Source organism: Chelonoidis abingdonii, chromosome 17 (genome assembly GCF_003597395.2).
Source record: "Chelonoidis abingdonii isolate Lonesome George chromosome 17, CheloAbing_2.0, whole genome shotgun sequence".
Lineage (NCBI taxonomy): Eukaryota > Metazoa > Chordata > Testudines > Testudinidae > Chelonoidis > Chelonoidis abingdonii.
The window spans coordinates 20,538,295-20,549,424 of NC_133785.1; the positions used below are offsets into that span (position 1 = coordinate 20,538,295).

The following is an 11,130-nucleotide window of genomic DNA, read 5'->3' on the forward strand; positions in this document are numbered from 1 at the left end:
CCTCCCTGCTAAACATCAGAAATCTTAACATGAGATTTTTCTTCTCTGTCTATCTCCTCCCTAGTTATGACAATGAGCCATTTTTCAACATCCCCATGGGTGGGCGAATCCCTGACCTTCTACAAATGCCAGCCAATGAAAGCGATGAGTGGAAATGGAATGATCATGAGCAGGGATTTTCTGCATTGAGACATCCAGGTATGGTTTAGTGTTATAAACTCCATCACTCGGTGTTTATTAAATAAATAAATAATTCATATAGAATGCCAGAAATATGCATGGATTTTGACCAAATACATATTTTATTTTATGATTTGTTTCTTCACATTTCTAAAATGTAGGTGCCCATCTAGTGTTCTGGGTGTCTATCTCATAAATTAAAAATCACAACATAAACAAAAGACTGCCTATAAAATATAAGTCTTCCCTCCTCTTTAACCACTTGAGTGAAGAGAATAAAAAGGTAGCTAAGATAAACTGTAAACTCTCTGAGACGGAGAACCTAACACAAGACAATACCCAGGACAGCAGCTCAGGAGAGAGTATAGGAAGAACGAGGCTGTTGCATCAGCCTGTGCTTTCCAGAGTCCCACTGCTGTGCAGCCTTACTGCACACTTCAGAAACTTTAAGCCACAATATAGCTGACCCACATATAGCTGTCCAGTCTGATCCTTTGCATCTTTGTAGAACTATTCCCTGCACCATTTCCCCTTGTATCCTACCAAAACTGCTCCTGCATATTTGCAGATGTAAAAGTATGATGGTGGCATCATAAGTTATTCAAATGTGGAGGCAAATGTGAGCATCCCGTGCATGGGTCTGAGACTTCTCTGCACACCATTCTGATTATTTGTCAAGACACTCCAGGATGAGTTCAAGGAGAGATCTGACCTGTGCTGGGTATTGTTTTTGCACTGTATTTTCTAGTGCAGGTTGAACTATCCAACTTTGGCTTTGTGGTCAAGAAATGAAAAAGTCATAATTTAAATAAAATCTCTGTGAAAAATGTGCTTCCCATTTGTATCATTCATTGATTTACATAGCACCCTTTGAAAGCTTTCAGTCGCTTTGTAGAACTACAGATGTTGTATGTGGAAGGATCATTTGACCCATTACTGAAATGCAGCCACCTCTGGGATGGAATGTAGGTGCTTTTAAGAACAGTGCATGGCCAAACTATGGAACAATTCCGGACTGGCAGTAAAGAAGTATATTGTATTCAGCTAATGTAAGAGAGAAATTAGTCCAACAGAATATAGTGGAACCTTTAATGCCTAAAAGTGGTCAAGACCTCAGTTTTACACAGCATGTGAGAGACAGAACCAGTTAATTCATTGCTGTTTCTATAATGACTCAGAGGAAAATGTGCCTCCTGTTGAATCCCCAACATGTCCTGAAGCACCAGGAATTTTCCTTAGAGGACTTCCATCTAAGTACTGATACAGCTTAATATTGCTTATCTTATGACATCTAACAAGAGCGTTATTTATATTATATTATTCACACCTGGATCTGATTCTGATTTATCTTTTGTTAGCACCGGCTTATTAACTGTGTAACGGACCCGATACAGATCGCTTTTTACTTCACAATGCAGGCCAGATTTCAGAACTATTTTTGTATTGTTTAACAAGAACCAACTTTGCAAATAACTGAGCTCACTCTGAAATCTTCTTTAACCATCTATGTTTATTCAGAAAATTGGAGCAACTTTTATACATAGATGTGTATGAGTATATAAGAATGAACATCATTTGATTTGATTTTCTCTTTCATGTTCTGGCCCTTCTCCAACCCTTTGTGGTCTCTGGTTCCTGTACTAGAAAAGTGTGTGTGCAAAGAGAAAGTGCTCGGAAGTGTCACTGATTTCTGCCAGATGAAATATGCATATGGTAAGTGGCTGATGTGCCTTCATGGTATGATCATTCCAGTATTTTCCAGCTGGTACCTGTGAAATCATAGATTTCCTTCTTTTATGTCTATTGATATCTCCCAGTCCTGGGAGGAGTTGATCAGAGGACAGCATACTTCTCATAATGATTTTTCCAATGCCAAGCAAATCAACATGGCTTTCATGAGCTCAGGCACATGCTTACACCTATCTGAGTATGTGCTGTAGACCAGCAGTCCATGCCAGGACTTCTTTTTCCTCTGGTGCTCCTCTTCTGTTAACACAGCACCTCCCTCCCATTTAGCAATAGAGGAAGGGCAGGGTGGGCAGGATCCCCTGACACCTGCCTGCTACTCCCATCACCGTGAGGTTCAGAACCCATTCTGTAGGTCTTGCAGTAGGATTGCCACCCTTTTGCAGTTTGCCCTGCAGGATAAACTTGCTGTGTCTGTTTGTTAACACCTTATTTATCACCCCGGCGAATAAGCAACTATGCCCTGTCATAGCTCTCTGAAGGGTCACGGCCACCAAAAGACAGCACATTTTGACTTGACACAATCACATCGTGATCAAACAAAGCCTATTTGTGGGATTAGCCTGCTGAAAGTTGGATGATCTTGGAAAATCAGGAGTGGCAACCCTGTCAGGTCACAAATCAAAGTAGCTTTTTTCCAGCTTATCATTATCATCTTAGAATTCTAGTCATGTGACATTCCTGCACTCCAGTAGGAAATTTCCTGGCCAACACTGTGAATTCCATTGCTTAACCCTGAATTTTTGTACAGCGGGCAGGAGGAATTTTAAAAGCTCAGGACTGTCATTATGTAAATCTAATGCAGGCCGTCCAATGTCCAAATTAAAATCTGCCAAGGCTCTGAGTCAGTTTGCTTAAGATCATACTGTTGGCTGCTGGTCTCTCTCTTTTTGTTTTTTATGACATTCCTATTATCACTGGTTCCACTCACCACAGTGGCGCCTTCTGCTGGCCATCCTGGGGATTAGCTCTGCCAGTTGGTGCGCCTTCTTCTGGAGGTACCTCTCTTGTCATTGTCTCTGCCTGCAGATCTGCATTACTCCAGGAACTGGAGTGTCCTCTTCATGACTTGGCCCTTCGACTGGGTCACCATCAGTGTTTCCCCCTTCTGGGGTGTATCAAAGTTCAATATTTTGGCCACTTCCCCAGTGGCTGATGGGGGGAAACCCAGGCCCTACCTCTGCTCCTGGTCCTGACCCAGGGACCCTGTAGATAGCAACCTCCTTCTGTGACTCTTTAACTTCTCCCAATGCTGCTACGTTTCCCTGGGCCACTTCCCCACAGCCCCAACACCTTCTTCGCCCCATCTCAGGGCCCTTCAGTCCCAGCAGTCAGGCAGGAGCTCCCTTTTGCTCCGTTGGTCCCTGCCAGCTCTGTCCAAGGTGCATCAGTTCGCTCAGCCTGCTAGGGACACAGTCCTCACTCCTTGAGCTCCCAGCAGCCATTAACCTATTCTACCTTGTAGCTCCTTTTATATGGCCTTGTTGGGCCCAGATTGGTTGCTCCCTGAAGCTCTTCTCTGATTGGCTGCACCCCACCGGCTGCTTGGAGGACTCACCTCCACTGCTCCACTCTGGGGCAGGGCATGGTAGGACCATGAAGCCTCCACTAACCCCTTCCACTCCCTATACACCCCATCACCCTATACATACCCTAGTGGTTTCCTAAGACTTTCAAGCTGTTGGCAGCAACCCATTGGAGATGAGCTGATAAAATTGGGAAAGGATTAGTTAACTGTCTAAATTGAAAAAATCCAGGATTCCGTCCCCAGATTCATTTAAATGGGAGCAGTGATTGAACCAGAATGCTCATGTGTTCCTGTCCAAGTGCCAGTATCCTGACATGATTCTTTGTACCTCATCCAACAGTCCCTAACATTCTATCCTCTAGCAGTATAAGGAAAATACCAATGCTTACTTTGAAATGAATTATTTCAAAGCATAGCATGGAGAGGAGGTGACCAGCCCTCTGTGGAGAAAGAAGTAGTTCAGGACTATTTAGAAAAGCTGGACAAGCACAAGTCCATGGGGCCAGATGCACTGCATCTGAGGGTGCTAAAGGAGTTGGTGGATGTGATTGAAGAGCCATTGGCCGTTATCTTTGAAAAATCATGGTGATAGGGGAAGTCCCGGATGACTGGAAAAAGGCTAATGTAGTGCCCATCTTTAAAAAAGGGAAGGAGGAGGATCTAGGGAACTACAGGCCAGTCAGCCTCACCTCAGTCCCTGGAAAAATCATGGAGCCGGTCCTCAAGGAATCAATTCTGAAGCACTTAGAGGAGAGGAAAGTGATGAGGAACAGTCAGCATGGATTCACCAAGGGCAAGTCAGGCCTGACTAACTTAATTGCCTTCTATGACAAGATAACTGGCTCTGCGGATGAGGGGAAAGCAGTGGATGTGTTATTCCTTGACTTTATCAAAGCTTTTGATACGGTCTCTCACAGTATTCTTGCCAGCAAGTTAAAGAAGTATGGGCTGGATGAATGGATATAAGTTGGATAGAAAGCGCACTAGAATGTTGGGCTCAATGGATAGTGATCATGGCTCCATAGTCGTTGGCAAGCTGGTATCAGCGGAGTGCCCCAAGGGTCTTGTCCAGGGGCTGGTTTTGTTCACATACTTCATTCGATATCTGGAGGATGGATGGACTGCACCCTCAGCAAGGTTTGCAGATGACACTAAACTAGGCGGAGTGAGATATGCTGAAGGGTAGGGATAGGATACAGAGGACCTAGACAATTAGAAGATTGGGCCAAAAGAATAACTAATGGAGTTTTCATCAAGGACAAGTAGCAGAGTCCTCACTTAGGAACAGAAGAAATCCATGCACTGCTACAGACTAGGCGACCGAATGGCTAGGCAGGCAGTTTCTGCAGGAAAGGACCCTAGGGTTACAGTGAACGAGACAGCTGGATATGAGTCAGTGTCCCTATGTTGCCAAGAAGATTAAGCATTTTGGAGCCTGATAGAAGTAGGGCATTGCCTGCATCAGATCGAAGGACTGATCATTCCCTCTATTCGACATTGGTGAGGTCTCATCTGGAGTAATTGTGTCGTCAGTTTTTGGCCCCACACTACAAGAAGATATGAATTGGAAAGAGTCACGGAGGGCAACAAAAATGATTAGGGGGCTGGGAGACATGGACTATAAGGGAGAGGCCTGAGGGAACTGGTAATCGTTTTGTCTGCAGAAGAGAAGATGAGGGGAGATTTGATAGTGCTTTCACTACCTGAAACGGTTTCAAAGAGGCAATGGATTTAGATTGCTCTCAGTGGTACCAGATAACAGAACAAGGAGTAAATAGCTAAAGTTGCTGTGGGGAGGTTTAGGTTGGATATTAGGAAAAACATTTTCACTAGGAGGGTGGTGAAGCACTGGAATGGGTTACCTAGGGAGGTGGTGGAATCTCCTTCCTTAGAGGTTTTTAAGGTCAGGCTTGACAAAGCCCTGGCTGGGATGATTTAGTTGGGGATTGGTCCTGCTTTGAGCAAGGGGTTGGACTAGATGACCTCCTAAATTCCTTTCCAACCCTATATTCTATGATTCTATTGGTCTGTGTCCATGTGTGTGTGTTTTCTGGCAGTGATAAAAGCAAGAATCCTATCGGCTCATGACAAAGGAACCCATGCGGAAGTTGTAGTGAAGGTAAAGAAAGTCCTGAAATCAGGCAAAGTGAAAATTGCCCGGAGTAACAGAAGTATCTATCCAGAGTCCTGGACCAACAGGGGATGTACATGTCCCATTCTCAATCCTGGTAAGTATTAAATGCTTATGGCATGAATTCTGTGGGGAAAAGGCTATGTGGGTTGTTAAGGTATTCATATTCCCAATTCTTATCTCATTTTCACTAATGTAAATCCGGAGTAACTCTATTGAAGATAGCAAAATTGCATTGGAACCTATGTGAGACCTACACTAGTTGACCATACTGCTGGAATAATCCATTGAGGAAAAGCTGATCCAATTAACATAAAGCCAACGAACGGATTAGCAGGGTAAACCTGGTACTCTTATTGGAGTATTAAAGAGAGAAACATAATAGAAAAATCCTTTATTCAAACAGTTAGGGCTGAACTATGCCTCCCTGTAGAGGATGTACCCATTCTCCCTTCTCTGCCCATGCAGCTGCACAGTGACCAGGCATAATCTGTTTCCCAGAGCTGAGGAGCGCAGGGCTGGGGGGCAGTTAGTCCTGCCAGCAGGTCTAGCAGGTTTAAAGTGGTTCACTGATGCCTTTCTCAGTCTGAAGACAGTCTGAAACAATAACTGTGAGGTGTGACCTGCCCCATGCATCTTAATGTACTGTTACTTTGAAACTTAAAGCTCACAATTTGCAGCATGTGGGAAACTCAGTATATGGGGCTAATACACAATAAATGAATTTAATGTCACAATAAATGAGACAGGGGCTTTGGTGCTGATTGGATTATTCATCTTTAGATTTAATTCAGTAAAAACATCCCTTTTAAACATTTCTCTGTAGCCACCGCAGAATTCCTATAAGAGTGCCATAGAATCTAGGGCAAAACTGCCATTGCATACATGCCTTGCATCATGTACAGTATGCACAGAGAAAATGAAATGCAATCTCCATGTTAACAATAATGCAGTCCTAGAATGTAAATAAATCCAGATCTGACATTTCAGTTAATTACTACATTAGATTTACGCTCGTGAATATACAGGTTTGAAAGAAAGAGAGAGAGTTAGAAAGGGAGGTGTTGTCTAGTGGTTTACACACAGACCTTGGCCCAGGAACTCCTTGAATCCCATCTCATGACTCCCTCTGCAGGCATGAGAAACCCTCTGCCACAATTTTTTCATGTGTCAAGTGGAGCTAATATTTATCAGAACTTACCTGCTTCACAGGGGACTTTGAGGATTAATTAGTTAGGGCACAACTGTGAGCCTTGCTGTGCACCTGCACAGGGGAGGGGCTTGTATGAACTAGCCACATCACCAGAGCTTGTGATATGGGGATTCCCCCTCCCCCTCAGTAGGCAGGGAGGGAGTAGAGCCACCCCATAGCTCTGACTACCACATACAAGATGGCACAGAAGGGGAAGTAACCTGTGCCAGCAAAAGGGCTGGTACATATTACTTTCCAGCAGGGCAAGGGGGCAATAGGAACCAAATGATGACTTGGAGGCACAGGGTGGTTCCTAGCCTGCTCCTGGAGCAGCACTGCACAGAGCTTAATCTTCCCAACACCACCTGAAGTTGAAAAGCACTTAGGCACTGAGTTTTATTTTTCCCAGTGGGTGCTCCACCCCGACTCTGCCCAGAGGCCCAGCCCCTACTCGCCTCTTCCCCCGAGATTCCACCCTCGCTTTGCCTCTTCACGCCCCCACTCCACCTCCTCCCCTGAGGCCCAGCCCTTGCCCCACCTCTTCCCACCGCTGCTCTGCTCCCTCCCCTGAGGTCCCACCCTTGCTCTGCCTCTTTTCACTCCTGCTCCGCCCCTTTCCCCCAGAGTCCCCTGCCCACCCACCACTGGCTGCTCTCTGCCTCCTGCAAGCGCTTCCCACCAAATAGCTGATCAGTGGCTGGTGGGTGCTGAGCACCCACTATTTTTTTGTGGGGGCGGTTCTTGAGCCCCTGAGCATCCACAGAGTTGGTGCCTATGCCAGACAGGGGTGCTAAGCAACGTTATTAGTAGTTGAACGGATGGATTTTTCAGCAGACCCCTGACTACTGCCTTCTTTCCCATCAAACAATTTAGTGGGCTGGAGACAGAAATACTTGTATTCCCCCAGTTGAAATCCCATGTGGATAATTATGAGGAGATGAGCTACAGAGCCCATGTAAGTGCCTTTAATTGTGCTAACCAGAGTCTGGAAATATCTTTTGGACCCTGCTTTCTTTTTTCATCAAAGTAGGCAGCAAGGGCTTGATCCTGAGAGGTGATGAGCACCCACTGCTCCCATTCACTTCAATAAAGGCTGCAGGTGCTCAGCAGCACTTGGGATCAGGCCCTGAATGAGACAGGTAACTTGGTTTTCTTTAGGGTGAACTAAACAGTATCCCCAAGGATCATATTTCACTATTGTGCCTTACAACATGGAGAGTGGGGACCTATCCACATTGTAAAACAAAAACTTGTTAGATAAGTTACCCTGTGTTTTTTCTTCTGAATAGATTAAACACACTTCCGCACTGAGTAAAGAATTCCTTGTATTTGGGCTGAAATCTAAGGCTTACCCTGACCTCTAAAGCAAGTTCTCATCTGAAATCAGCCGCATACAAAAGAGCCAATTGTTCTGGGATTGGCTGAGTCCAATCAAATCCAATGTGAATTCTCCAGTCAGCCCCAAATGATTTGTGCCCTCTCAAAAATGATTTGGGTCTTGCATCACCTGTACCACCAGGTGAGGAATTGGGTTTGAATATGCAAGAATGCAGTGTATGGTCTCTGAGAGCTGAACTTCAGCAACATAACTCAAACTTGGTAAAATACATTTTACTGACTGGTGCAAATGGTTAAGGTATTCTCTTACACTTCCTGTCCTAAATTCTTTTATGGTTTAGCTACAGGCCACTAAATAGCTGCTGGGCTCCCTGCCCAGCAGTTGGAGCTGTAGGTCAGGGTGGGTGAAGTATGTGTTTAATATAGGGTTAGACTGTGTTTGACCCCTCACAGAAGCTCAAGGAGGGGAGAAGGCATAAGGAGTCCTGCCCCCTTGTCTCTCTTTATCTGTTAGGAGTATGGGGCCTGTGAAACACTACTGTGCAGTTCTGATGCTAGCCAGTGTACCTGCAGTGGTGCACCTGCACACTAGCCAGTTCCTCACAATACAGTAGGTTTGTAAACTAGATTCTCATCACAAAATTATGCACTAGATTCACAAGTGGTGTAAATCAGCATAGTTCTATTGACTTCAGGTTTCTATGGTGATTTCTACCCACCTAGAATTTCACTGTACATGCTCACTCATGTTGAGATCCCTGCTTTTATTCAGCTCATGATTTTTACACACCCCTTTTCCCTTCCGTCTACATGCACATTAGCTTTTCATTCCCATCACTTTACTTCCAGTAAGCGGAGCGGGGGGGAGGTTGGTGGCGGGGGGAGGAGTAAGGGGTAAGCAGCAGCCACCAATGCCAGTCCAAAGTGCCACTGTCGTCAGCAGGGTTTTCTGCTGTGCAGGGTGATATGGCTTCCTGCCCAATCGTCTCTGCAGCATTGTATTGTATGTTCTTCCCTGGCTGATGACAGGAAGTCCATATTTAATCTCATGGCCTTTAGAGTTTAATCATAAAACTTTACTTATGTAGCTACCGAATGGATTTGCTGTAGGGAGACTAAAGAAAGACCTTCCTGCTTTCCACATTAATAACTCCCAGCCAGAATAAACTGTTGAGCTGCCCTCTGCTTTGCACATGAACTAGCATTTTTTTTTTAATAAAGCATAGGAAACCTCAAGCTTTTTAAAGGCTGGAGAAGTATAATTTAGGGGTAAATAAGGTCCTCCCTCTCCCCCCCTTCCAGGGCAGTGGAAGGCTCTGCCTGCAGCGAAATTGGTGTACTTTCACTGTGCAAGGGGTTGCACAGCAGGATTTAGGGGAAGGGAGAAGTGAGACAAGGCCAGTGACTTTTATAGCCATCAGCCTCAGTCCTTCTTAGGGAGCGGGGTTGCAACAGTAGCCCACACTGAAATTGCAGGGCTGCTGAGTAGGGTACATAGAGAATGTATAATCCTCAGAACCCACTTTCACCACTGCACATACTTGGGGGAGTCAGGGGATTTGGCCCTGTGTCTTTAATAAACTTTATAGTATAATAGTGGGGTTTGTCTGCTTGAGTAATAAATCATTAGCAGTATCTGTGTCTTGCTAATGAACTGATCACAGTAGGGTGTCTCACCTCTGTGGTTATGCCTCTAATCCTATGGAGATGTGGTGGTTATATTTCCTGGAGTTGCCTGAGCTGCTGTTAAAGATCCTTATTGTGTGAGGAGAATGTGCATTATTGTACCAGAAGAATACAGAGCTGGCAGTTGTCATGTCAAACAGCCATTTCAGCTAATCTGTGTGGCGCACACAGATTAATCTAGCCCTTCAGACTGCTCACCAGCCAATCGAAATGCTGCCTCAGCTCAGGCGCTTTAATAATAGTGTTTATTTTGTTCCTCACCAGAAAACACTGACCGACAATGTGGTCTTTTTGTTGCTGCAGGTTTCAGCTATGATGGGTGAGGGAGGGCAAGATCTGTACCTTTCCACCCCACCCCCCTTTGTCTATCATCCAGAAATTTTGTTCCACACATTGAACCTGAAGAATTAAACTTTGGATATTAACAGGGTAGATACAGAAAGGCTGCCAATCCCACCCACCCCCCCCATTTCCCCCCAGGATGGATGTCCAAGCTTCATTTCAATTAAAAATCAAGAAATCACATACACATGACACAAATACACAAGCAACCAGATACCATACAACGGCCATATGCAGTAAGGCACAAACACAAAAGAGAAACAAGACACAGCAGACAGATACTCAATAAGAGATGCACATACACCAGACTTATGGATAGGAACACACACACGCATTGCTGAAAATAAGACAGTAAATTGCCAGCCAAAATCTAGCCATCCTTTTCAGCTGGGAGATGTTTCTTCATTGTGTTTTAATGACTAGGGAATTTGGACCTTCTACTTGTGTTTGTGCTATGAAACCAACAAAATCAAGAAAATTTCAGAAGGACACAGCTCCCTCCATAACCTGCCCCAAGGTGCTTAGCTGTTACAAGGGCCTCTGAACAGTAAGGGAATTTTATTTATCATACCAGATACAATACACTTAAAAAACCACCTGTGTTTAATACAAAACATCCTGATTTTCAGTGGCACCTCAGTCTGGCCTTTCCTTGAAGGTGTACAATTTTGTATAAACTCACATCTGTGCACACATTTTCTGTGCACTAGCAGTTGCATGTGCAATGATAATCTAACAGGGATGCTTTAGAATTCTCACATTCAAAACCAGCGTGCACCTGGCAAGACCTGTTTCTGATGTCACTTATACCTGTGCAAACAAGGAGTAATTCCACTGAGACCTATGGAGTTAAATTGGTGTAAAAACAAAAACAAAAACAAACCCCAAACACCACCACAACAAAAAAGTGTCAAGGAAATCAGAATCAAGCCCAATCACTTGCTGGTCCAGGTGTTGGATTTTGAAAGCAATAAACCCTTTGGAACA

At 44.6% G+C, this 11,130-nt stretch overlaps 1 protein-coding gene across 1 annotated transcript in view; it reads left to right on the forward strand.

Annotated features, from left to right (window-relative positions):
- LOC116827087 (netrin-4-like) overlaps positions 1 to 11,130 on the forward strand; it is a 66,533-nt gene that overhangs the window by 50,697 nt on the left and 4,706 nt on the right. The window contains exons 7-9 of the mRNA XM_032784306.2: positions 65 to 198; positions 1,825 to 1,893; positions 5,512 to 5,682. Of these exons, the coding sequence (XP_032640197.1) occupies positions 65 to 198; positions 1,825 to 1,893; positions 5,512 to 5,682 (374 nt within the window). The remainder of the gene's footprint in view (positions 1 to 64; positions 199 to 1,824; positions 1,894 to 5,511; positions 5,683 to 11,130) is intronic.